The sequence below is a fragment of the Juglans microcarpa x Juglans regia genome, chromosome 6D, assembly GCF_004785595.1.
Source record: "Juglans microcarpa x Juglans regia isolate MS1-56 chromosome 6D, Jm3101_v1.0, whole genome shotgun sequence".
Classification (NCBI taxonomy): Eukaryota; Viridiplantae; Streptophyta; class Magnoliopsida; order Fagales; family Juglandaceae; genus Juglans; species Juglans microcarpa x Juglans regia.
This window is the reverse complement of record NC_054604.1, coordinates 34,686,911-34,714,574: the sequence shown is the minus strand read 5'-3', so window position 1 is coordinate 34,714,574 and position 27,664 is coordinate 34,686,911. Positions and strand designations below refer to the sequence as shown.

At 36.1% G+C, this 27,664-nt stretch overlaps 4 protein-coding genes and 1 long non-coding RNA gene across 6 annotated transcripts; 4 read left to right on the top strand and 1 right to left on the bottom strand.

Moving 5' to 3' along the window:
* The first annotated feature begins 677 nt into the window (after window positions 1–677).
* On the top strand, window positions 678–2,193 carry LOC121234087. Its single transcript, XM_041129906.1, has one exon. The coding sequence runs from the start codon at window positions 1,357–1,359 to the stop codon at window positions 1,789–1,791; it is 435 nt and encodes a 144-aa protein (XP_040985840.1). The 5' UTR covers window positions 678–1,356; the 3' UTR covers window positions 1,792–2,193.
* A 5,539-nt stretch (window positions 2,194–7,732) lies between these two features.
* On the bottom strand, window positions 7,733–9,482 carry LOC121234088. The gene is made up of 3 exons (XR_005934298.1): window positions 9,236–9,482; window positions 8,660–8,704; window positions 7,733–7,982 (listed from the first exon to the last, which is right to left on the bottom strand). It is a non-coding gene; the product is annotated as an uncharacterized LOC121234088 (long non-coding RNA).
* A 4,769-nt stretch (window positions 9,483–14,251) lies between these two features.
* On the top strand, window positions 14,252–20,696 carry LOC121234081 (probable ubiquitin-conjugating enzyme E2 25). Of its 2 annotated transcripts, XM_041129892.1 has the most exons (8): window positions 14,259–14,418; window positions 14,591–14,693; window positions 16,368–16,508; window positions 16,662–17,807; window positions 17,899–17,962; window positions 18,162–18,301; window positions 18,392–18,703; window positions 20,015–20,696. In XM_041129892.1, coding segments are annotated over exons 1-8 (2,202 nt in total). In that variant the 5' UTR covers window positions 14,259–14,416; the 3' UTR covers window positions 20,309–20,696. The 2 variants fall into 2 exon arrangements, with proteins under 2 accessions (XP_040985827.1, XP_040985826.1); XM_041129893.1 differs by having other exon boundaries at window positions 14,252–14,693.
* Window positions 20,697–23,450: 2,754 nt separating this feature from the next.
* Window positions 23,451–25,715, top strand: LOC121235570. Its single transcript, XM_041131913.1, has one exon. It carries the CDS (start codon window positions 23,451–23,453, stop codon window positions 25,713–25,715), a length of 2,265 nt encoding a protein of 754 aa, XP_040987847.1.
* Window positions 25,716–26,952: 1,237 nt separating this feature from the next.
* On the top strand, window positions 26,953–27,594 carry LOC121234086 (translation initiation factor IF-1, chloroplastic). The gene has a single exon (XM_041129905.1). It carries the CDS (start codon window positions 26,968–26,970, stop codon window positions 27,478–27,480), a length of 513 nt encoding a protein of 170 aa, XP_040985839.1. The 5' UTR covers window positions 26,953–26,967; the 3' UTR covers window positions 27,481–27,594.
* Window positions 27,595–27,664: the final 70 nt, after the last annotated feature.

The window sequence follows — 27,664 nt, the reverse complement described above, 5'->3', positions numbered from 1 at the left end:
CTTAAGTTAACAAATGGCCCTACCATGATTCCAAAAATCAAAAGATATGTTAAATAAACCCCAAGTTATGTAGACCCATGAATCTGTGACCCACAAATGTTCAATTGCTTAGCAGAACAAGCTAGAAAGTGACCAGAAAAGCTTGGCATTTTCTGCATTGTCGGGGGTGTGGACAAGAAGTAATCTCTGCGCTGGCCTCTTGGATTTAGAAAGTGTTTTATTTCATCATTATAATTTTTTTAAATTTTTATACAAAATATAATTAACAATTTAATTTTTTTAAATCTTAATTCAATTTTTTTAAATCTCAAAATAATAATAATATTAAAAAATATTATTCTAACAATATTTATTTTAACTTTCATATAAAATCATCTCATCTCATCTCATTTTATCTTTGAATCCAAACTAGGCAGCCGTCTATCATCTATCTCCGATAGCCCAAAACCCCATCAAATAAAATTTAAAAAAAAAAAAAACTTACAAAAATACTGATATTGCTGATATAGAAAAATTCTATTTATTATCTCCATACATTAAACATCATATTTTTATTTTTTAATTTTTTTCTTACTAAATACGTGATATATAGACGGTGAATAGAAGAATTTAATTAAAAAAATAAAATAAAATTAAAAAAAAAATGGTGTGTGATGCAGCAAAGCCCTGCTGACATAACGCCTCGCGAATGCCCATCCAAACTGCTAATACATACTCTTTCTCGTCATCCCCAAGAAAACTCCCATTTTGGATCCAAGGTTTTCTTCACTCTCTCTCCCTCTCTCCGTGCGTGTTTAGATCTTTTATCGCTGGGTCTTTTTTGTTTGTTTGTGTTAAGTATATAATATCGAGGTTAGGGTAGGGCTTATTGTAGGCTTTCCAGTTTCAGTCCTGGTTCTTCCTCAAAGGCGCTGTCAAATTGACGGAAGATCTATGTATGCTTTTGATAAATGGGTTCGTCTGGGTTTTCAGATTTCAACAGTGAAACCTAAGACCGGATTCTGATCAATAGCTTACTCTGATCACCTAGAATTTTACAACGAGACTTTTGGGTAAGGGTTAATTTTTATCAATGATTGCGGCTTAATACACCAAAATATATCGTAGTGAAGTTTGGGTTTTATCTGCTTTTATTTAATAGATTTACAATGAGACTGTTGGGTAAGGGTTTGTTTTTATCAATGATTGCATCTTTCTATACCAAAATATATCATGATGGAGCGGGGGTTTTGGGTTTCTCTGCTTTTATTAAAGATTGTTAGTTTTCAGAAGGATTTTTGGCTGTTGCTTTTGAGCCCTTTCTGAACTAAGACTAGAGCTTAACCGAAGGAGAAGAAGATTCAATTCAATAGAATCATGGGGTCATTTGGATTTTTTCTTATATGTATTCTCCATTCGGTGATAGCTCTGACTTGTGGAGCTTTAATGATGTTTTACTCCAATGAGGCCTCTGTGTTTGGCCATGGTCCTGATATTGCAAGTAAGCTTCAAGGATCCACGCCTCATGATCAGTTATTGATTCGAACCTCAGATTCCTTCTCTGGTTTGCTTCTCTTTTCCATTGGGATGCTTATATTCATGGTGGCTTTTGTCAAGGACAGAGAGTTCCAGAGTTTTTTTGCCAAGGGGTGTGTGCTGCTTCACATTTTCATGGCTGTTTGGAGAGTGTGCTTTGAGAGGAAGATTGAGGATCTCGCTCATGATTGGATGAGGCAGGTTGTTGGGGATATTGCATTGGCCCTTTCATGGGTGTTTTTTCTTATATACTCATGGAGGGAGAAGTATGATTAGTTTTGTAATGACTGTTAAGAGCAATCACCCTGTTGAATGGCGCTGCGATCTGCTTCTTCCTCTGGTGCTTCATTATATGCATTGCGGGACATAATTGAATGAGGTTGAGCTGGAACTGATTTGGGAACAAAGCACAGATTGAATTCAGGAAAATATGTTGCCTTAAACCTTGTCTAGGGTCTGATTATGCTTGTAGTCCCAGAAAAGTGAATGGGGTATCTAGGGCTGGCATGTTTGCTTAATAAGTTTCTTTTAGAAATGTTTTCGATTCTGTTCTGATTTGATCATGTATTTGTTTCCCTGTTGCTTCACGTAATGAGGATCCTTGTAAAACTTTCCACATATATATCACGATGTACAAAACAATCAGAAAATGTTTTGATTCTGGTTACACCTGCAAAATTCCTACTTTGTCTTGAAACAAGATGCTATTTTCCGACCCCAAAAAGATCAAATATTAAAGCAGATTTGCAAATTCTTATTGCCTTGAAGCTTGCTCAGGACCAATTTACTTTGGGAATCATTCTGGTTGGCACTTGGCAGTCATTGACATTGCCGTGCAGTCTAGTCGGTAGAACTGTGCTGAGACAGAACAAATCCTCAAGAAAGACGATCTTGATTCTGGATTCTTGATCCAGGGTAGGAATTTTTGTCACTTTAATGCCCCAAATTTATTTAATGAATTGTGATTGCGACCAAATTGCTCATAGTTGCAGAGTGTCATAAGTTTCTATCATTTTCAGTCTCATACACATGCCCTATCTGTTGAAAAATAATTTTACATTGTCTGTAGATAAGGTCTTGGGTATGTTTATAATGAATGAACAATCATCTATTGTAGAATTGGTTTTATAAGATGAGTTAGGTCTATAAATTTCTTCATAGTATCAAAGCTTGTTACAAGACGAATGGGGCCTACACTTCTTACTTGTAACAAGGATCATAAAAAAATACTGGTCTGTAAGTGAGTAAGAGTGTTATAGAATAATTTCACATTGTCTATAGATAATATTTTAGATATGTTTATAAAAAATAAATAATACTCACTTATAAAATTAATTTTATGAGATAAGTTATCTTCGTGAATTTATTCACTCATATGTTGTAGCCATTATTGCTTAGCTTTTGTTGCTAGCCGGACACTTGTCTTTGCTGTACTATTTACGAAGCCTGTTAGTATTAATTTTGAAAGGTACAAGAATACGTAGAGATTGGTGATTGAAGCTTTGTTGAATATTCTGGAATGAAAAACTCTATTTGTAACTGGCTGGGAGCCCCGCGTAACCGGTTGCGTAAAAAATTTTATTTTTTCCCACCTTCTCATTTCATTCATACACTCTCTCTCTCTCTCTCTCAATTTTTTCGTCACTCATTCTCCCCCTCAATTTTTTTTTTCCTTCTCCCCACTCTCTCATTTTCTCTTTTCCCAGCCATCGACACAGGGGCTCTCCTTCTCAATTTTCTCTAGTTTCAGACATTCTCTCTCTTGATTTCATCCATTCCTTCCACTGTCACCACAGTCAGCCTCAAGCCATGCAGGGCGAGAACTACTCCAATGCAAGTCGTGCTCCACCCATCTGGAGTCAAGCATCCCACGACAACAAGGCCATCGGAAGCTCCCTTTCCCGATTTCTCCCTCCCTCTCTATCTCCTCTGTGCCAAGCTATAAGCCTCACTCAATTTCTCTCTCTCTCTCTTCCTTAGTCGATCTCTCTCTCAATCTCTATTCAAATTCAAAGTAAAAATTTAAACTAAAAGAATCCAGAAATGCGAACCATGCAAAAGGAAATAAATATGTTACATTAGCAAAATCATAGGAACCAACTATGGATAAACATACCATCACCACCAAACAACCAGATGCTACAAAATAAAATTAATTGTCGCTGAAATTGTCAATTCAAATTTCTAGTGAAAGCTAGAAAAAAAATACCCAATTCTACAAGTTCTTTAGTTCAAAACGAATACCGGGAAGGGAAAAAAAAAGAAGCTTTAGTTCAAATTAAATACCTAGAATCAGGGCTCTAAGTTGCTTCGGATCGAGCCTGGAGGGTGAAGAAGATGAAGAGGGAGTGGTGGTGGGTCTCTCTTTTTATTTTAATTCAAGAAATAGCCTTTAGCTTCAAAACAAATGCCCAGAATCAGGGCTCTAAGTTGCTTTTGGATCAAGCTTGTAGGGTGAAGAAGATGAAAATGGAATGGTGGCGGGTCCCTCTCTTTTTGGTGGGTCTCTCTTTTTATTTTAAATCAAGAAATAAAAGAAACAATAAAAAAAAGCCGGTTGCACTAGGGGTGGGTAGTGGGGCCTTGCACCCTACTGCCCCGTCCCGCATCTAGGGTCCCTAGCCGAGGCGGGTGGTTGGGAGGGCCCAACCCCACCCCGCTCTCGCTTACATTTATATATATATATAAACATAAATATAAATTTATATTTTACAAGTTGTGTATATATAAATATATATTACAATTTGTTAGACTTGTTCACAAAATATACTCTAGTAAACTTAAAAACTACATAGTTTAAAAATTAATATACTACAATTTATACAAAATATGTACTAGCAAATTTAAAAATTACATAATTTTTAAATTATAGTCATATTTACAAAATTTAAATTTATAATTTGGGTTTAAAAATATATTTTTAATTACTTTTGAACTTAGAAATAATTTGTAAACAAAGTGAAATGTAGTTTTTTTTAAATAGATGAAGGTGGGGCGGATTGAGAATCCATCCCTCACCCTGCCCCCGCCCCCGGATCCTGAAGGTGGGGGACGGGGTGAAAACCCCACCCCCTGTCCCATGCAAGGCGAGGTGCGGGGAAGGGGTGGCCCTACCCCATAAGGAGCGGGTAGCACCCTTAGGTTGCACCGTGGTTTTCATAGCCGGTTGTATCTAGCAAAATTGCTTTAAATACTTCCTATCTCCTCTAGGCCCTCGTCTCACGAATAGGGTGATGTTATAAATGAGAGAAATATCGCTTCTTAGTTGTTCCTTCAGTGAGAGTACAACATTCTAATTTTGATAGAACACCACGCGTCGTCACCATTAACTTTCTCTCTATTTTTCTTTCCAACATTAACTATTATACAAGAGTGGTGCTACTCTGCCGCCCAAGTAGTATTATTCAGTGTTACCGCTAGTTGCAAAATCAATTTTTTTTTTTCTATTCACATTTAATGTATTTAAATATTTTTGAAAAATTGGGGCGGCAGAGTGGCGTTTTTCATTATACAATTAAAATTTAATTATTTTACAAATGTAGAAAATATATTGTTTATAAATATAATTTTTTATACTAATATTTTGACAAATTAAAAATAAATTTTCAGAAGAGGGCTGCTAGAGACATAAAGTGATCTCACACACTGATGTGGAACACTGTTAATGTGTCACGTCTCCCTTCTTTCTGTTTTTTTCCTCTCTCTCTCTCTCTCTCTCTCTCCCCCTCCCCCTTTCCCTCTCTTTTCTCCCTCTTGGGGTGGTTCTTGACCACCACAGACGGCCAAAGGACGGCGACTGTCAACCACACAAGCCGTTGGCTCATATCTCGACCACCCTGACCACCTAGTGGTGGCCACACAGAGGTCAACCACGCACACAGTGTGCACCCCTCTCCCTCTCTCTTTCTTCCTCTCAGGGTGGTTCCCGACCACCACAGACGGCTAAAGGACGGCGACTATCTACCATGCAAGCCGTAGGCTCAGATCCCAACCACCCTGGCCACCTAGCAGCGGTCACGCACACAGTGTGTGAAATGTGCGCCAACGTGCATGACGAGTTGTCGTGAGCTCTATGCTGGCGGTGCCGCTTGGACTGTCGATGTTTTCTGCCTACCCTAAAGTGGTCCCCGACCACCATGGTCGGCAAAGAGAGAAGGCACAAGGAGAGGGCAGGGGTGGCAGGCATGAGGGAGGGGGAGAAAGAAAGAGAAAAAATAATAAGGAGGAGACGACTGTATGTCACATCAATGTGTGAAATTTATTTGTGAGATTCTTTTGTATCTATAATATTTTCCTTTCCATAACGGTTCTTCACTTAAGCGCTAATAGTCCAGCACACCAACGAATAATTCGTGGATTTTCTTTTTCCCTCTTCAGCAGTCAGCTTTCCTTTCTTTTCTTTGCTCCCTTGAACGTATAAGCTAAAAATAAAATGATGCTCATGTCTGTGTTTGTTCTGTGCTATAGTTTTGCAGCTACTAGACAGATATGTGGGGTTTGGGTGGAGGCTGCATAGAGTTTTGGTTTCTGATACTCGTTTTATTTGTTTTGTTATTATTTTTTGTTTGCTTTGTGGTACTGTTTGATGTCTTTTCGGTTGGAATAATTGGGAAGTTTAATCGGAAATTGCCCACCAACTATTTGATGATTAGCCCAGATGGGTTCATGACTGAATAGTTTTTGCATTTACTAAAGACCTTGTTTAGCTAAAGCAAGTTATTTGCGCTCTTAGAATTTATTTTTCTGTGGGGTAAACCATCACAAATTTGTTCTTCATACACTTCCATTTTGTTTTCTGGAATTCAGTTTTTTCCTCACTTTGTTTCACTGTATGGTTTGCTTTCTTCAGAACTTTTTTTCCTGTTTTCTTGAAAGGAAATTTCCGGAACAACCGTAGAAAAAGATAATATATAATGGACGCATTTTCGCCATGCGAGTTTGTAAGGAACAAGAGAAAATGAGGATGCAGGGGGAGAAATCTTGAAAGGAAATTTATAAGGGAAATTTTAATAACCGGAGATATCAACTTGCTAGAATTGTCTCGATGAGGAAAAAAATACTAAGATACCTTTGCTTTTACTTGCTTTTCATGGTAGTCAACTTGATATGGAGAAACAAAATAAAATACGAGATGTACATGCTACTGTATATCTATTTGATGTCTAATTATTGCATTTCTTTCGTATAGCTTTTGCTCTGCTCTGAATTGTAGTTTTCACTTTTCAAATCTTGTTTTTTGGTTTCTTTTTCAGTATTCTATCTCTAAAGATCTTGTCAGAATGGGGGAGCTATCCACAGTTAGTTCCTCCCCTGCTTTAGATTTGCCATCTGCCCAGCAAAACCAAGGGTTAGCTGTTAAAACTAGTCCAGAGTCCAAGCCAAAGAAAAAGATATGCTGTGCTTGCCCTGATACTAAGAAGCTGAGAGATGAATGCATCGTAGAGCATGGGGAAGAAGCTTGTGTTAAATGGATTGAGGCTTATCGCAAGTGTCTTCGTGCAGAGGGCTTCAATGTTTGAGATTGGTAGAGGTAGTTGAGTTGATTACATGATCGACGAAAACAAGGTTAAAGCTCAAACTATTCATTTTAGGATCACAGATATCATATGATATTCAGAATTCCAGAACAAAGCCAGGACAGGCAGCTTCTTTTTACTGTTAGGTTCACCCATAAGCTTTTCTTACTTGTATGTTCTTGACACAAAGCGAAAGCTCAGCCAAAACACTTTGAGAAGTGAGGATCTATTACATTTTGTATTTGCATTTGTTAATTTTATCTATATATTAGTGGATATCTAATTACCAAGTTCTATCTTTGGTTTCTCAATTTTTTGTTCGACTGATCTTATATATTCATAGTATAGTGTCTGTTTTGCTCTTATGCCTCTTGGCAAATTATTCTGTATGCGGGAAAGTTTAGGTTGTTCCTTTAAGACATGTTTGCTAGCTCTCCAGCTTTGGGAGTAACAGAAGATATATACATGAGCAGCATCGTCTTCTGATCAAAATTGATCTGAGATTTAAACGTTAAAAGGGCACGAAATTGCCGTCTTCTACCATCAAACCATCAGTCTTGAGACGGCCAGGACGATGTTTGAGTAAATAATCAGAAAGAAAATAGGAGCATGTACGTACATAAGCGTAAATATATTAGAAGTCCATTTAATATTACATGACTATGAAAGATGCAGAAACATAACAGAGAGACACAACGATCGAACCCACTTAACAAACAACAAGCATATTAGAGTACTTTAACAGAGGACAGCACAATTATTCAACACCAATACATTATTCATGACGAAAGTCGACCCACGATTCCACATATATAATCCCATGTATCGATCGGTGGGCGGGGCTTGGCTTAGTTACCACAGGTGCAGTCTATGCAGGCGCAGCTAGAACCACACTTGCACTTGCCATCGTGCTCAGCTGCTGGAACATCCATGACCACAGTGTCGATGTAGCTGCATGCAAAAGTACCAAGGATTTCCAACATATATATGCGTGTCAGATATTAGGTCATGGCTTGCTCACATCAAGACTAGTCTGAAGAGATCATGATCATTTTTTTTTGTTTGTTTTATAAACATGATCTTATCAAATGAATACGTACAAGAATACCTGCATGGTTTTTCGTTTTTAGTTCTTTCAAAAGAGTAATAAAATATGAATCGTGCTACACAGAAGTAAAATCACATATTTTTAAGTGATGTCTATTGTATGAGACTTATATGTCTAGAATTTTTAATAAAATATTCATGATACACATGATGATCTTATCAGTCGATAAGATTATTTAATCATTTTATTTGCGTGATTTTTCTTGGTCATTCGACTTGGATAAGAAAGAATATCACGTTGGACTTTTCTCTCTGCATATGCATGCTCACAATCCCATGTCTTCGTAGTTTTGTTAATTGCTTGTTGAGGTTCTGGTCTACTTTTCCATTTAGGTTAATTTGTTGATCCAAATTATATGTTTTGTTTTTCATTAATTAATATTGAAAATTTGAAGCTACTAGTTTACTTTGTTGTGGCCACAATATATTTGAAACTAAGACTGTCATCTTGCAATTATAAGTACCCACGCATTTCATAATAGACTTGCAAAGTTTTCCCTTGAATTTTTTGAAGTCCTTACCTCTTCTCAGTCTCCACGACGAGTCCGTAGCTGTTTCCCTTCTTCCTGTGATTCCAATCGTACGTGTTATATTATTAATGGTTATTGCAATCGAAAGAATTGATCAGGTCTCAAACTCAACCACAAACTAGATATTCGAAAGGAAGCCTAGCTAGCTAGATGAAGGATGCAAGCGTATATATAAATATATATATATACATATATATATATATATATATATATATATATATCTGTGCATGATTCTACATCCACATGGCGCAAAATGCATGAATTTGAAACTTTCGCATGCATACTGATCAGATAGAAGACTTTGTGGGAAAGAATTCAAGAAAGCAAACATCATTAGTACTGGTTAATAGATATACCTCAGAATAACGTCTCAGATACAATAATACCATATATAAGATTCAAGCTAGCTAGAGTACTACTCTCTCAAAAACAACCAGGTTGAGGCGCTCAATATAACAGTGTATATGTAGCCATGCATGCACGGAATCATGCAAATGATGAGAAAACTAATCAACCAGCTGATCTATACGGCCAAAAGCTGCTCGCAAATAATGAAGAAACACTTACACGCACTGGCTCTTGTCAGCGCAGTTGCAGTCGCCGCACTTGTCCGACATGGTTGATTGGGCTAAGGATGAACTTAACAAGGAGATTGTTTTAGCTTTGTATGAGTTGCTGCTATATCTCCAAGCTCTGCTTCATGATGGTCCTCTTTTTATAGAGGGAAAAGCTAAGGTTAGTTCAATATTGGCCGGCTAAGCCTCGAGTCGAGGGTGGGGAACTCCCGGTAGGCGGTAAGCATGAGAGGAGCACACGCCTCCCAAGAACAATCCGAAAGAATCTTAATAATGGAAGACTTGGCCTCCTATCCTCCTCTCATGTCAACTTCATCTCTCTATTCTGCAAAAGATTACAAAGACTTATATCATCTATGCATATATCTAGCTATATATCTTGATATTCTCAACTGAGCGTAATTTACGTGCTCCATTCGGTGGATCAAATTAGGAATATATTGCAGTGGCCTTACACACACATGATACATATAATATGTATATCATGTATATATGTATCGAGACACATGATCATGCATGCATGTAAGCTACATAGATGCATGCTCGATATCTGCACAAGCATGCATGCATGCATGGGTGTCCATTTATCATTATATATGATAATGTAAAGTTTAGTTTAACAAAATAAACACAAAAAACTGAATGGCCGGAAATGATCGAAAAATCAAGCAGCTATATATGCATATGTGGATGCAGATGGGAAAACCTAAATAAATATTGTGGCTGGCTAATTTATTTTTATTTTTATTTTTATATTTTTGAGGCAGCAAACAAAATCACCTCAATATACACCTCAGCTTATTGGTGGTTTCCATTAACTTTCCAGAGCATGCTGCATGCACTTGCTTCTCCGATTAGCCAACTTTGCTTTCAGACATTTTTGTCAAAGAAAGTTAGCCTCACATTCATGTTTTCGACCTTTTTATCCACGAAGAAAGAGGCGTGCAAAGTTTATGGTTGTCCCCCTCAATACCTCTCTATTTTTTGTTTTAAACATCTCCATGAATTCAATAAGTTAATTTGTATGGTCACCAAAATATCTGTCCATCATACTTTTCATCAACTCGATTTATATATACACATGATCTATATATATATATATATATAATATTCTTAGTAAATAATAATTGAATGGTAGTCATAAAAACCAACATATTTGACATTAAAAATAGGAAGAAATTGCAGTAAAATAGTTCTTTTATTTATCTTTTTTTTTTTTTTAAAAAAAAAAAATACTAATTGAGAGAGAGAGAGAGAGAGAGAGAGAGTCAAGATTAGCCAAGCATACATTGTCGTGGTTTGAGGGTCCCATGCATGCATGCATCCCGTTAGCCCGAAAGCTTAAAGCTTTTTCTAAGTCATATATATATATATATAGCTTGGATTCTGATTATAACGTCGATTGATCGTAATCAATGGTTTGAACGTCCGTGAGGCCTTTTTCTATTTTCCGGACCATCCAATATTATTATTGAGAAAATCGATCACAAATTATATATATTGTAGTGGAGGGAAAAAAAAAAAAAGAGAGATGGAAAATTACTTCAAAATGCGACTATATATCATCAATTCCATGAATATTTCATCACTCTAGAGTCATGATCACATGTGAATGTCGAGTCAATAGAGAATTAGATCATTGAGAGCAATTCTCATGCATACATGGATCCAATGGTCAAAAATAAAGACCCGCGCCCACATCTTATTTGTGCTCCTTATCAACTAAATAACGACTTAAAAGGTAAATTACTTTCTATGATAGAAATACTTTAATTATAAAGAGATTTCATAAAAATAAACTCATAAATTGAGGTTGTTTGATATGATACGTTATATTATAAAGTTATAGATCCAAAATATCACATGAAGTCACGTCAATTTATGAATTTATTTTTGTGAAATCTCTATATATATGTGAATATAACATTTTTCTTCTAAGATAGAATATGGAATATAACCACATAATTATTTAACGCAACTTGCGTGCACAACCACGAAACATAAAAACAATACGTTTGTACTATAATAATATCTTGAAAACAAACATATTTGGAAATTAATTGGAACTATATACCATATCTACAGGGAAATAGAACCAAGCTTGGAGAAATTAATACTATGCTTGAATGTCAATATCATCTCAACCTATCTTAAATCAATAATTGATGAAACTTCCTATAAAAAAAAAAAAATTGATGAAATTTACTGTTTTTTCAACTTCCTATAAAAAAGTTAAACTCATGTCAACATATTTTATATATTCAAATATATATCTTAATTTATTTACATTTAAACGTATCTCAATGTAACTCATAAAATACTTCTATTTACTGATCAACTCAGATCATATGAGATAATTTCAGCATTCAAGCGCAGCTTGATGAGACCCAAACAAACTTTAGCTAGGTGATGTAGCACTGTTTATACCTCAGCCCAATTCATGCTGCTACTTCAACATCTTAGCCCATTGTCGACATTACAGTAGTGGCCCAGTTGCGATGCTATGGCGGATGAAGAATATTGACCTATATCACTCTTCATTGAAAATCGAAATAATGAAATTGTGATTTTGAAGAAGTATAAAGATAATTATAAAGTAAAATGATACTATATCTCTTGAATTTATCCTTCAATTTGACAGTTTATATATTTTATTTTATTTTTAAATATGTTTTATTTAATAATTAAGAAAATAACTATTAGCATATTAATTTTTTTTTAAATATTTAAATATGTTTTAAAAAATGTTTGAAATAAAAAGTTAAAAAAAGAAAGAAAAGTGTAATTTGTACTAAGGGCACGTCAAGTAGACAAACTTGGGTGGCATAGACACTACCTAATTACAAATAATTGACGTATTTTGATGCAATATATTGTATATATTTTGTTAGTAAAATAATTTTATAATCTATCATATCATATTAAATTACGTTAAATTATATAATTTTAATATATATATTTTGAATTAATAACAAATTCATTTAACCTTATAAAGCCTTTGTTTATGCAAAAAATTAAAGAGAATTGCCGAGAAAAAAAAATTAAAGAGAATTACAAATATTTTTGAATTCAATAAACAATTGCGGACACTTCTAAAGTTTTGGTTTATTTGAGTTAAAAAAGAAGGGGCTAGTGCTCACGCGAAGAATCTGGAAGGAATTGTACAATTAATTAAAGCAATAGTCCATCCTAATCCTCGCGAATCGAATGCGGACATTGTAGGATCAAAAATTCAAAATGAGCCATAGAAGCGAGTGGGGCCGGTACCATAACAGTGATATTTTGGCATAACAGTGATACAATCGAAATAATGAAATTGTTATTTTTTTTACATTTAAATATTTTAAAAAAATAAAAAAATATATTAATACACTTAAAATCACATTCTTAATTATTAAATAAAAAAATATATATATTTTTACCAAGCAGTCAAATAGAACGATAGTGTTTCTCTTTGACATAAAAGTAATATTTACAGCCATAAAATAAATAAATTTAAAATTTATATAAAAAATTTATTTTTTTAATAAAAATCTTTTTGGTAAATAAATATACAAAACTTACATGTTATAAAATGTTATAAATTTTAAAAATTGTACTTTACTATTTATTCTCATACTTTATACTTATAACTTTTTTATATAGTGAATGTATTTTTTATAAGATATAAAATGTTTTTTTATAGAGTATGAAGTAATGAATAGTGATTAATAAGAATAATTTTTAAAAAATTTTATTTGCAGTCTTCACTTAGAGATTGTATATGCAGATCATTTATTAAATAAGAAAAAAATCATTTTAAGAGGAATATTTTTATAATTTTAAAAAATTTTGAAGAAAAAATTATTTAAGCTTATATTGCAGTCCCAAAAAGAAAGATTGTATGTAGCATTGCTCATAATTTTTTTTATAAAATTATCAAAAATTTTATATACAATCACTTTTATGTATTTCTTATATATTCTATTAATATGATTGACTAAATCATTTTAATATAAATAACTGTTTTAACTAATTACATCAATAAAATACATAAAAAAAACTAAAAAATGGCTGTAAATTGACTCTAAAATTATATACAACATTAATCATCTCCGAGACTCCGCGACTCTCTTATTTTTCCTTTTTTTTTTTTTTTTTTTTTTCAATCTCCTTTGGGTTTGTTGCTTGCTTGTCACGTTTGGGGTTGAATCCAGTACAGTACAGCCTCGTACTCGACGCTTATCTTGAAGTCAGACAGACATCCTGGGTTGATAATCATCATATGAATATGAATGATATTTCATAGACTAGATAAGGACACATTCCATGGTCCATTGACCTCGTAAACATCGTAGCAATCATATTTAATATAATTCTAATCCATCATTCCGTGTTTCACCCTTTTCATTTGCTTTGCACTTCCATACTCACACACGCACACACATTTATATTTTTCATATCCAATTCAAAATCATTTTAGGGACTATTCTAATCGATTACAATATAATTCCGTCACATTGCTAATATCATACTCCAACATGACAAGAAGTCATGTTTAGATACAGAAATATTTTTAATCTATTTCATCTCATAATTACAACATTTCAAATTCTCGTATGAAATATAATGAACAATTTAATTTTTTTAAATCTTAAAATAATAATAATATTAAAAAATAATATTCTAATAATATTTTATTCAACTCATCTAAAACATCTCATATCATTTCACTATCCAAACGAGCTCTTAATAATTATAATGTTATAATTAGTATATTAGAAAATTATTAAATCCTTTATGATATGGTATTCACGTTATATTAAAATATATCATATTTATCAAATCATTTATCTTAATGACATGATATGATTATAATTAAAAAAATAAATTTAGTTCTAATAGTTGGAAAAATGGAAATTAATCAACGAAGCAAACGAACGGTAGCGTCGCAGGCTATTGTGATAATCCTTGACAAGGCGCGAAGCCAAAAAGCCAAAAAAAGAGAGAGAGAAAAAAAGAAAAGCTATCTCTCTCTCTCTCTCCAAACAGAAAATCCAGGAAGCTCAGCTCAGAAAACAAAAAGCCGTAATCTTATTTCGAATATAGTCGCTGAGTCCTTAAGCCGTCCTGCTGCAGCGAGCTGTTTGCTTTGGGCTTTCTCTATCAGAAGCCGATCGATGAAGCCGCCGACATGTAAATACCTCCCCATATTTCCAAGTCTCTCACTCCGACTACCTTCAGTCTTCACTTTCTTTTTTAAAACTCTCTCTCGGTCTCTCTCTCTCTCTCTCTCTCTCTCGCGCACAACGACATGTTTTAACCAAATTTCTTTCATTTTCCCTCACTCTCTCTCTCCCCCAAACAGGAAACGCTCGTTTTCCGAAGACAGCCCCTCATTCATGGACCCCGAAGTCGTCGAAATCCCGCCCACGATTTTCCGGTCCTCAAAATTGCTCAGACAGAAAGAGGTCTAAACAAAGAAAACTCCTTTCCTCTTTCGACTCGATTATCTGAACTCGTTGCTCTTTTTTTTTTTGTTCGCTTGATTGCATGTTTTAATTCGTTCGCGTAAATAAATCATTGAAAATTAACTTCTTTTTAAGTTTTTGATCTATCAGTTTTCGTTTCGGTTATCGATCGCACCCTTCTGATTGCTGAAATGTCATTTGGTTTAGTGTTTCTACGGCGACGGGGCTTTGTTAGCTTAGTCATGCTGGACATAGTTTTAGATTGCTTGAAGTTAGTCATGAGAGTGCGTCTTTATTAGGATTGTTAGAGTCTTGCTTTCTTCTGCATTCTTGGGGATTTAAAGTGCCTAATCTAGTTAATTTTCTGGTTTTTGGGTTGTTTTTATCGCTATGTTTTGTCAGTCTGGTTTCTGTTTTGTGCGTCTTTTCGAATTTTCATTAAAAAGATTTTGGGGGTAGTATAAAGAAGTTACTACTAGTGTCATTGTCTTCTATGCAATGGGCCACGATGAATCTTCGTATAAATAAAAGAAGAGTGAGAGCTTACGATGGACTTTTGCGGCCCAAGTGATCATTAGTTTTATTTAATATCATCTGTATTAGTTTTGTATATTTAGTTGTCATCTGCCGAGTGTCGAGAATAGATCGTATTGAAGCCATTGAGGTAGTAAATCAGATTTGAGTTGCAATGAAATGAGCATTTAAATTTCTTTTAGTAGGTACATCATCCTTTAGTTGAGTCTGTCATTGCTTCGCATTTTTGCCTCCTAAGACTTTGCTGTTGGTTAGGCTAGTTTACTCATCATTTTAGCTTTTGCCTTCCTTTCTTCATCCGGATTAATTGGAGCTTTCCACTCTTTCCGAAGTTGGGAAGAATGAACATCTGTTTAGCAAAAGACAGTCCCCTATCCTTGAATTGAAAAAGTTTGAAGTTCTCTTATCTTAAGGAAGTTGGCTTCTTGGCTTCCTTTGTATGTCATCATTTGGTTACACTTTAAATGAGTTACTTGTGATAGTTGTATGTAATTACTGCATAACATGAGTCAGGGCGTGGTGTTTCAAACATTGGAACAAGATTGACTGACTTTAAGATGTATGTAGTGGTGCATGCTTTGTTACTTTAATGACAGTTACGGTTGCATAGATATCTGCTCTCAAACTGCACCTGGCACTTTGATGACAGACTCGTCACCAATTTTCGAATTGAAAAGGTGGAGAATGCAGATTGATATGCTTAGAGTACGAAATATTGTTCCTAAGATGCTTTTTTTTTTAGGTAAGAAGTTATAAATCAATCTAAGATGCTGACATAGATGGCTGCCCAAATCGTGTGAACACTGAACACTTCTGTAAAGGCTCAAAATATGCTGTCCAACTCTGACCTTTTAGATTTTTGTATTTGAACAATGCATGTCATAGTGAAATCTTTCTTTTTGAATTTGTTTTGTCTTGGTCAAATGCCTATTGGCCCGTGAGTATGCTTTTACCTCTTTTTTTTTTTCTTTTCCTGTTCTTGATTGAATTTTCTGTCTTTCTGAATACTTTGAGACAGCTGATATAGGATAGATTTAGCATCTTTATGTAAGTGGAAATATGGTGGTATGTTAACTTTCCTATGGATTTTGTTTCCTTATTACTTAAGGAAGCTAAGGAAATTCTCTTGTGCCTTTTTAGGTTATTCTTCATGATGTGATTGATATAGACAAAGATGGAGATTCTGCTGATGTCATGTTCATTGATGAAAAATTTAACCCAAGTAACAAGGGGAAGGAAATTCAAGGTGTTTCTGATGATTATGGTGATCATCAAGCTCAGGTTTGTGATTAACATTTCGATTATATTATAGCATCTTATTTATGACTAATAATAAAAATACTTCTCTAAAAAAAAAGAAAAAAACAAAGATTTATAATAAAACAATGAACATCCAGGGTGCCTGTACTGTTTCTGATTCTATTTATTTATCAGGAAGCTTTGGCCAATTATTTTCTTGGTCCTGGAATGGAAACCCTCGATTCAGTGAATGGGGTTGAATCTCCAGAGAGTTTTTCCCCTATGTCTCATAATTTAATCAACCTTGATGGTCATAGTTCTGATCTATCTTATGATGATAATAATGATGTTTATTTTGATGATTTTACTGATGTTGATGAGTATGCCATTGTACAAGCCCATTTTGATAACATGGATATTCCTCCTGGGATAGAGGCACCGATTCCTTGGTTGCCAGATTTTGCTCAATGTAAAAAGTCAGTTACTGGAAGTATTTCACACCATTCGGGGCCTCTAATCCACTTGGATTCTGTGAGTACCCATGGGATGGACTCATCTCTGTCTTCATGGTCAGCAAAGCCTACTCACGTCAACGTGAAGACAACTTTTGTGGGCAGTTCAGGTGTGCAAACCCAAATGGATTCCGTGGTTCAACCTCCTGGAATAGATATGACTTCACCTTGGAATCATCCACAAGTTTCCCCGAATAAAAAGAAATCGTCTGGTTCAACACATAGAAGGAGTGCTCTGAACCTCCCACTTGGGAAAGAATCATCTAAATCACGGTGGTTTTTGGAGCCTTTCAAAAGCAAGAAGAAGTCAGCTGCTTCAAGTAGTTCAACTAATCATAGTCATGTAAATCAGTTTGACTCATCACTTCCCCCTGGAGCTGAATCATCTACTTGGGCGCATTATAAACCTGAAATGGTAAAGAAGCAAGTTGGTACGAGTATTACATATTATCCAACTTTACCGGTGCATACAGATGCATCAAATTATCCTCCTGGAGTAGAACCATCCGCACCCTGGTGGCAGGACACTTTTAAAACTAAAATAATGAAGCCATCTTTCACTAACCATACAGCATATTCCAGTTTTTATGTTCCATTTCATGGTTTACATGTTCCTTCTGAAGAAGTGGCAGATATACCCTGGGTTCAGGATTCTGCCCAAAATCAGTTTGATGTAGTTGCTGATGTTAGTTCAACATTCACTGCTGAGGCAGTCTCTGTTAGGGACAAAGATGAAATTTTGAGGAAGTTCTCCCTTTTTAAACAATTTGATACTGTAGAGGATTATTCTGACCATCACTATACAGGCCATGGTTCCTCCACAAAGCAGGTGACTAGGTTCCATTGTATGCCTTTTTTTTTTTCCAGTATCTAGTTTTAAACCTATGTAATTTTATGTTTTGCTGCCCTCTTTCTTGCAGCCATCAAAGAATTGGGCAAAGAGGATTCAGGAGGAGTGGAAGATACTGGAGAAGGATTTGCCAGGTGAACTTTCACGCTTTGTATTCTTGTTATGTAACAGTTTTTATTTCCCAATAAGTTTGTTGGTGATGCTGAAAACCTATTTTTTGGTTAAAACTTAAGAGTGACTTTGATATTGTGGGACGCTCTTGGTGTCTGTCCTCCCTGACACACCTTTCTCTTTCCCTCTTTTGTTTAATGCGTCATTCAATCCTTTCAGCAGAGACAATATTTGTTAGGGTTTATGAAACAAGGATTGATCTTCTGCGGGCTGTCATCATGGGAGCGGAGGGCACTCCCTACCATGATGGTCTCTTCTTCTTTGATGTTTTCTTCCCCAGTGGCTATCCTAATGTACCACCGGTATGAAATTGAGGCTTTGAATCTGTGGCATTGTTTTATACTTTCTACTTTACGTCATATTCATACAAGTGAGGAATTTCCATGTGCCAGCATGTTTACTACCACTCCGGTGGCCTTCGACTGAATCCTAATTTGTACAATTGTGGGAAAGTATGCCTCAGTCTACTCAACACATGGTCTGGCAACAAGAATGAGAAGTGGATTCCAGGTGTATCGACTATGCTACAAGTTCTTGTCTCCATACAGGGGCTGATCTTGAATACAAAGCCCTATTTTAATGAGCCTGGGTATGCATATATGAGTGGCTCAGCCTCTGGTGAAATGAGGTCCCAACAGTACAATGAGGATATATTTATCCTCTCATTGAAGACAATGATGTACACAATGAGGAGGCCACCAAAGGTAACATTCCGCTGATTATTCCTCGTTCAGTCTTTCCATATTCCGAGTATGGTATAGGTCATTTGAGACCCAATATTGATTGATTTCAAGAAAAAATTGTAACCTCATCAAGGTGCAGTGCACGGGACCAAGGTTTACTCTGCAGGAGTGGGTCCGAAAGGCCCTGCCTTGGAGAGGTTCCCTGACATAAAGAAAATATATATATATATATATATATATATATATTCGTAACCTCATTGGGTGGTTTTCTGAATAAAGTTTCGTTATCACGGTCCAGTACATCAATTTGTGCAGATTCTTGACAAGCGTTTTTAATGATTCAATGAAATGGTAAAATTCCTGAAGTCCTAGCCAACAACCATGTTATGCGCAACAATTTACAGGGGAATTTATGGTTAACATTTCCCTATTTAGTATAATATTATTTAATTTTCTTAAAATGCATACAAAGGACTCCTTTTAATCCAATTACATGGTTAGGCAATGTGTTCTTTTTCTCTAGAGCTTATGATAATGAAGCTACTGCAGTTTTTATCCTTGTTTTCAAATGGAGATCATATCATTTGGGGAAATTATATCATTCAAGCAGTTATTTTTTGAGGATGTCTTCTTATAGAGGCTGGACTTTAATGCTATGGATAATTACTAGATATTGAAGGATTGATTACTATTAAATATCGAGGAATTAATTACATCTTACTTAAGTTTGAGTTGCCAATCTATAGTCTAAAAAGTTGCACTTTACTCGCCTGTGCACACACATTTTAATATATATTCTTTTCAACCTCTTCCAGTTTGAAAAGATTGAACTCGTGAACAGAAACTTAATACTAGTAGACCCTAATGGGTAAAGTACAGATTTTTAAACTATAGGCTGGTAACTCAAGCTTGACCCAAATCATAGGTAAACGAAGTTTAATTTTCCAATGTAAAATTTAGGTCCTTGACTGTTGATGGTTTTCTCATTATGCTCTTCCCATGCTATCTCTCTCTCTTTCTCTACACACAATCAACCCCAACATGTTTGTGTAACTCATTTTCATTTGTGTAATTGATTGTTTTGATTTTGTTAGTTTAAAAATAGAGTAAGCAACTAATATCACATCAACGTTCATTTTTTTAGCACACAAGTGCTTCATAATTATCTTCTCTGATAGTTTTTCTGCATTATCACCATTGGCAATAAAAAAAAGTCCTATAAGTGTTGTCCCAAATTTAGTGTATTTGTCTGTTTGGTGAAGGCCTTATAGGGTCATTGCTGTTTCTTCCCTCTGAGGGTTTGATATCTAATTCCATGTCGTGTGGCTGCAGCATTTTGAGGAGCTCGTTCTGGGGCATTTCTGCAATTGTGCACATGATATTCTAGTGGCATGTAAAGCATATATGGATGGTGCTCAAGTAGGATGTCTGGTCAAAGGTGGGGTGCAGGATGTTGATGCGGGAGACAAGAGCTGCTCAAATAAGTTTAAGAATGATTTGGTTGGTTATGTTGATATGCTTGTGAAAGCATTTACCCAAATTGGAGTGGAGAACTGTGATAAATTCCTCTCACCTGCAATGAATAGGAACATACAGGTGTCTGATATGCCCAAGGCTGCAACATGAATACTTTTCTGGATGAGAGGCTGATTGAGACTTGAAACAAGTTGTTTTACATCAATGACATGCAATTTAGGTTTCTGATATTATCTTGAAGGTTAAAGAGTTAAATTTTAGAGTATGTACGTTCATACCTGCCGGTCGTGGACATGTAATTTTGGGTACTGTATATAGCTGCAGATATGGACGGGCTCATAAAGAAGGACTAATTGTTTTAGGATGGAGCCGGACCCCTCCCTGTAAGTTACTTATAGATCTTGGTTTCCATCTTAGCTAAGACTTCAATCCTAAATTTCTTATATTTATATACCCTGAGGATACTTGTAAGTTGTAAGATCATGCACATATTTCTACTTTCTAGATATGGATGCAAACCCATACACGATTTGAAGGGCAGCTTAGAATATTGCAAATTTTACTTCAAGAAAGTCATGTAGTTTCCAAGTCTTGTATGTTACATTTAGCCACTCAGGAACCGGACTCGTGGAGCGTACCCATTACATTACACTATTCTGATATATTTCGTAATGCTCACTTTTCATGTCATAACTAAGGTACGGCTTAATTTAGGCTTACAAATTTGAGCATAAACATTATGGATCACATATTATTAAAGGATTCCTGCCTGTTATAGAGTGTAGGTGTATATGGAAGCGTGTATTAGGTACTGAAAACAGTTCATATTCATACATTGATCGCGTATAGATATCTTCTGGTGGTGTCATCTTTAGGCAACAACTGGATGATAATGTTTTCTTGATGAGTACTGAAATTTTTCTGTATTTTATTCGTTTCTTATAAAATAAATATAGTATTTTACAATACTTTGGTTTTTGAATTGTTGGTAATCACCAAAGTCTTGGGTTCTTTGATTATGTAATGTTTTTAGATACAGCTGATTGAATAATAATATTTGATGTCCTTCATACTTGAGCTTTTCCAAACTTACTGGTTTGGATAGTGGGTTGAGATGGACAGAATTGAGATGGTTTGTGAATAGTAGTAAAATAATTTGTATTAAAATATTTTATGAGATTTTGAAAAGGAAAAAAAAAGTTGAATAAAAATATTATAAAGTTAAAAGATTGTTAGAATATAATTTTTATTTCGAGATTTGAAAAAGTTGAATTGTCTTTTTGTATTTTGTTTGGTGGGAAAGAATTAATAATTAGGTCATGATTATATGAAAAAAAGTTAAAGATTTAAAATTAAAAAGTATTTATATTTATGATATTTAAATAATGGAATTGGATGAAATGAAAGTATTTCTCTATCCAGAAAGCATTTTTGTTCACACACTTTGGCGTGAAGGGAGATTTGCAATGTAATGTTTGGGGAACAAAGTCTGCTGATTGGGCCCCACTATAATGGTAAAAACAAGAAATGGCGAAGGTAATTATGGCAAAAATGAGAAACCACAAAGGTAATGAAGGCACAGGCAGGAGGAGGCAAAAAATTTTGACAGAAGGGGCAGAGGCAGGAAGGCAAGGAGAAGTTTACAACAGACATGGAACTGGGATTTTCAGCTTGACCTTCTTCTTCCTCCTGCTCTCTCTCCATCACCACTGTAATAGAGAGCTTAGAAAGAAAGAAATCATCTTTAAAAATCATCTTATAGTGAATTTCACACGCTAGAAGACATCTGTGCCGAATCACATAAAATCTTCTTCTTCTATTTACCAGTGTTTTCTGCATTTCATTCACTTTGCAAGCCGACCATCATCAAAACAGGGCATAGATCATGCCTTCCACTGTTGGCCACCCCCCCTGGAAAAAATGCACCCAACATTTAACACATAGATTTCGAACTTTAATAAATTTGAGTTTTTTTTTTTTTTTTTTGTTTTAGTAAGTAACTCAGGTCTTCATTTGGTCACATAATTGAGAAGAGATTGCTTGAATTAAGATGCTTGATGAGATTTTGAAAAAACAGAGATAAATAGTTGAATAAATTATTATAAAGTTAAAATATTGTTAGATTATAATTGTTATTTTGAGATTTAAAAAAATTAAATTATTTTTTTATCAGATTCTCACACAAAATATAATAAATAATTCAAAATTTTCAAATATTAAAATAATAATATTATTAAAAAATAATATTTTAATAATTTATTTAAAATATCTCATCTCATAATTCAAACGAGATCTTAATGATTATGTAAATATTTTTAAATAATATTATAAATATTTTAAAAAATAAATAAATAAATAAATAAAATAACCATTTCGGTGGGCAGTGTCGGCAGCCACTCTCAGTGGCTATAGCACTTCCCGTAAAAGAATGGGCACAAAATAAAAACTGCGATTGGCCAATTTTTGGATTTTTTTTTTCCCGTCTTCCCTCTCTCTCAAGTAATCATGGGACTTTCTTTGTTCTTGCTTGACGTATCATTGGGTCTGGATATGTGGAATCAATTTCCAAAGTCTTCGTTGACGTCGAGTCTTTCTCTCCACTTTAATACTCTGATAACGAGGACTTGTATACAGAATAAGGGGCTGGCGGACTTTCTTTCCAACTTCGAAACAAGCAAGCAACGACTTTGACGAGAGACTGGAGAATTTTCTCACGTACAGTCTTTGGTGCCGAAGATAAGGTGCTCCAAGTTTATCCATTCAATAAGAAACGAAAGGTCAAGACTCAAGAATGCATTGCCCGTAAAGCTTAATTAATTGACTATATATAAAGTGGCGTGAAGTTCAACAAATCCTAGGCCTCAGTACCTCTGGTAGAAGGAGGGGTGCACTTGACCAGTTCTCCAATATTATTGTGTTAATATATAGAACTGTCTAGACTAGCTATATCTATATATATATATATATATATACTTTTTGTGAATGTTTTTTAATGTTGTTGATATCATACCTAAAAGAATATACATGTATATATTAAAGAGTTGTACTTAGTCGGGAGAATTTATACTATCTTAGTTATATATATATATATCCATTTAAATATCGGGATCCTATTCAAGAACCCCACCATAGAATTACTTGGGGAAGTTACACCATCCTAGTTTTATATCCATGTTAAATCTTGGGAGCCTATCAACTTTGAATCAAAACTATTGAGAGAGACAGTGAGAGAGAGAGAGAGAGAGAGAGAGAGCTACTTGCAAGAACTTGCATATGTAGTCGTCTTCCATACATGAGTGGTGCGTCTTGTTCTCGTTCATTGTTCTTTCGATACAAGAAAGAATCTCCCGACTGTAAGGCCATGAAGAAGCTCTCTTCTGCAATGACCGCCTCTTCACAGAGATGGCAAACACTACCATGGCTTCTCATGTTTTTCTTCTTACTCTCCACCTTCTCTTTGAGCTCTGTCTCATCCTCACCAACTCAATCCTCTAAGTCCTACGAAGATCATTGTTCCAAAAGCGTCCCTGGATCCTTACAGAAGAAAGTTCCACTCACAAACTTTCCACTTGCGCGATCCCATACTGGCTTCTATACTGGTGGCAATCCTTTTTTGGACCCAAACCCAGTTGCGCCTGACTTCACTTTCTCAAACTCCCTGCTACTTCGAACCTTGGCTGTCTATGATACTGATATCCAGGGCTTGTTCAAGCTTCAAGGGCGTTTGACATTTCAAACCGCCTATAAGCACAAGTACAGGGAAGACTTATCTTATTCCCGATATTCATACTATACTGCTTTCACTGACATTAGGCCTCAGAGAAGTTCCATTAGTTTTGAACTGGAGGAGGGGTACTGGTCAGAATCGAAGGGAAAGCTTTGTATGGTTGGATCGGCCTCTGCTTACACTGAAGAAGGTAAACGGCTTGATCTTGCTGCTGTTCTTAACCTCAATAATGTCACCAATTCGAATGGTATTACTAGTTTGATTACTGGGACTTTAGAGAGCCTGAGTTCTGCAGAGGATCCAGCCCATTTTGAACCGATTTCCATGTTGATACTCCCTAAAAAAAATTACAAATTCTCGTCAGTTTCTGACGATAACATAAATGAATTTTCTGGTGGAAGTGATCTTCCACCTGGTCTGTCACTTAGTTCTCTTCCGGAATACACATTCTGTTCATTAGCCCCAGAGGCAGCCCAAAAGTTCAGTTTGAGGTATGCCAGTGATTGCAAATCTTCAGAGAACTGCACTCCATTTGATGCAGACTTCGGATATGTGCCTCGTATCATGTTCTTGTATGGGATTGAGTGTTCTGGGGACAAAGAAAGGATGCGGGTTCTGGTGGAGTTTCCTAACCAAAGCCGCTTAAACTCCACCAGAACCCGCGTTGATAATTACCGGAGATTCGATCCCAAAACAACTCTGGTTGGGGAAGGATCATGGGATGAGAGCAAGCATCAGCTCTGCATTGTAGCTTGCCGATTTTTAGGCATCACAGAATCTTTGGCTCATGCTCGTGTGGGTGATTGTTCAACAAAATTGAGCTTAAGGTTTCCTTCAAACTGGTCAATCAAAGATACTAGCAGGATTGTGGGGCAAATTTGGACTAACAAAACCGTAAAAGAGTCAGGTTACTTCAATAGGATCATGCTTCGTAGTTCTGGAAATTATATGATGGAGGTTCCTGAACCAACAAAGTACCGGTACACCAAAATAGGTACTGCCATGGAGTTGTGCCCCAAGTCTGAGAAGCCTGCTAAAACCAATGGGGAAAGATACCCCAATGGGGACTCTGACTCATTGAGTTTCGACATTTCACTAACAGATTCAGAAGGAAAAAGTGGCTGGGGTAATTTAGCTCCTATATCTGTTGGAGATCACATTTATGGGTACTCAAGCTTCCAAGACTCTACAGTGCCACCGAATTTTAGCAGTGGCTTGGTCAACATCAGCTACAGGATACACCTCACCACGATGAAGATGTCGCCCTTTCACACTTGGAACTCTTCCCCTAACATATCTTCACGGGAATGGGAGATTGTAGCTGAAGGGCTGTATGATGCTGAAACAGGAAGTTTGTGTATGGTAGGGTGCAGAAATCTTGATGCAGACAATCAAATACCAAGAGCCGATTCTTCGGATTGCGAGGTTCTGGTCGCATTTGATTTCCCTCCATTTAATTCAAAGAAGGCGGGTTATATCAAGGGAAGCATTAATAGCACAAGGGAAAAATCCGATCCACTTTACTTTGAACATTTAGACTTGAGATCAGCTGCTTCTTACGAGGATGGATCTTCTATTTGGAGGATGGATGTGGAGATTATCATGGTAATTATCTCCACCACACTGTCATGTGTGTTTGTAGCGCTACAAATCTTTCATGTGAACAGGCACCCTGATGTTCTTCCCTTAATCTCCCTTGCCATGCTATCAATTCTTATTTTGGGCCAGTTGATACCTCTTGTGCTTAACTTTGAAGCCTTGTTCTTGAGCAAATCTAGTGGGGGAACATATGGCTTGAAAGCGGCCGGTGGATTGAAGCAAACGAGGTAATTGTGAGAGTGACTGGAATGGTAGCTCTCTTGTTGCAATTCCGTCTTCTCCAAAGCATATGGTCTGCAAAATGGGCTAGTGGAAATCAAAAGGGGTTGTGGGTTGTGGAGAAGAAGGCTCTCTTTGTAGCTTTACCGTTATACGTTGCAGGCGCCTTAGTTGCTGTGGCCTTCAACTGGTGGATGTGGAATGGTAAAAATGGTGCTGCGAGATCCGCCAGTGAAGATGGTGCTTTTGTGGTTATGGAATATTCTGCTGCAAGTTATCAACCCCATTCTCTTTGGGAGGCCTTAAAATCTTATTCTGGTTTGGTCTTGGACGGTTTTCTCTTGCCTCAAATACTGCTCAACATGTTCTGGAACTCAAGAATAAGTGCTCTTGCTTGTTCATTTTACATGGGAAACACTTTTGTCCGATTGCTGCCACATGCCTATGATCTTTACAGGGCTCACAATTATTTTCACCACTATGATGGGTCATTCATATACTACGCCAATCCTGGGGAAGACTTCTACTCCACTGCTTGGGATGTGGGTATCCCTCTTGGGGGTTTGGTTTTTGCCTTGATCATCTTTTTGCAGCAACGCTTTGGTGGTCGTTGCATCTTTCCCCGGAGGTTTAGAGAGTTGCAAGCATATAAGAAGGTGTCTGTGACTAGTGATTCATGATGGCCTGAGAAAACTGTTTTTTGGTCCATTTTGATACAAATAAAAATAACCATTCCTCGTCCATGGCCTTCTACATAGTTTGATCATGTTTTATGCTTGTTTGTCAGCAGTTTGGTCTGTAATCTGCAGGACATACCTATGCCTGTAATTTATGGCTTTCTTAGGACATATATGCTTTTGAACCATTATTTTCTGGGTTTATTTAGCTAAATGCTTTGTTTTCGACTTCGAGTGATCCGAATTATGGCTACGTTTAGATATTGAGGTGATTTCAAATGATCTGTGAATAATAATAAAAAAATAATGAATAATAATTAAAAAAATAATAAATAATTTATAAATAATAATAAACAATAACGAGGTGGTCTGAAGTGATCGCCTCACTAACTAAACATGGTCTGAATATCTAGAGCAGCTAATCGGTACAACAAAATTTCCCTTCCGGGAACTATTCTTTGCAACAACTTTGGGCCCAATCTCACATCTAATACTTTTACATGGGTTGGGCCCAGATCTCCAAAAATACTCCACAGTCACCCATCCGGGGCCCCGAAAAAGAAATCCGAAATCATATCAAAGCAAAAATGCCTAAAGCGGTGTCTTTCAGTTCCTCTCCAGCCACAGATAAACCAACCATTAGACGAAAACTAAGAGAGAAAGGAACCATGATGTGGAGCTCACCTTCAGTGCTCCAGCCCCAAGCTCTCCGCCCTCATCTTCTCTCACTAAACCCCACCCAGTTTCCACTCTCCCTCCCCCAAACCCAGAAATTCCCGAAGCCTCTTTTAACCAACTGGAGCAACCGCCTAACCCTTCACTCACATCTGGTTTTAGCCAAATCTCCGAATTCGGACCGGTCGCCGCGGAAGACTGAGGAACAGAAATGGACCAGCGAAGGCTCGGTCACCGAGTCGCTTCCCAACGGCATGTTCCGGGTTCGCTTGGACAACCAAGACATGATTATCGGTTACATTTCAGGTAGCATCCGGAAGAATTACATCCGCATACTGCCGGGGGATAGAGTCAAGGTCGAAGTCAGTCGCTACGACTCGTCCCGAGGCCGCATAATCTATAGACTCCGCAACACCAAAGATTAGATTCTTCCGGATTTTTATTTTGTTGGGCTTTCTCTTTCTCTTTGCTGTGTATTTCTTTCCGTACGTGAATGCCTCACTTCGTTATGTGTGAAATTTAATCAATTCTGTCTGCTATTTTCTTGCTGGTTATTGCTGTTTCTCTAACTTAATACAAAAATGTATACTTTTTTTGTTGTCCCCAGTG

Excerpts from the sequence above, each read along its gene's own strand:
- LOC121235570 (XM_041131913.1), top strand. The coding sequence starts at position 23,451 with ATGAGTGGTGCGTCTTGTTCTCGTTCATTGTTCTTTCGATACAAGAAA.
- LOC121234087 (XM_041129906.1), top strand. The coding sequence starts at position 1,357 with ATGGGGTCATTTGGATTTTTTCTTATATGTATTCTCCATTCGGTGATA.
- LOC121234086 (XM_041129905.1), top strand. The coding sequence starts at position 26,968 with ATGCCTAAAGCGGTGTCTTTCAGTTCCTCTCCAGCCACAGATAAACCA.
- LOC121234081 (XM_041129893.1), top strand. The coding sequence starts at position 14,403 with ATGAAGCCGCCGACATGTAAATACCTCCCCATATTTCCAAGTCTCTCA. Across the intron at positions 14,694-16,367 it reads AATTGCTCAGACAGAAAGAG|GTTATTCTTCATGATGTGAT; the intron begins GTCTAAACAAAG and ends GTGCCTTTTTAG. Across the intron at positions 17,963-18,161 it reads ACTGGAGAAGGATTTGCCAG|AGACAATATTTGTTAGGGTT; the intron begins GTGAACTTTCAC and ends TCCTTTCAGCAG.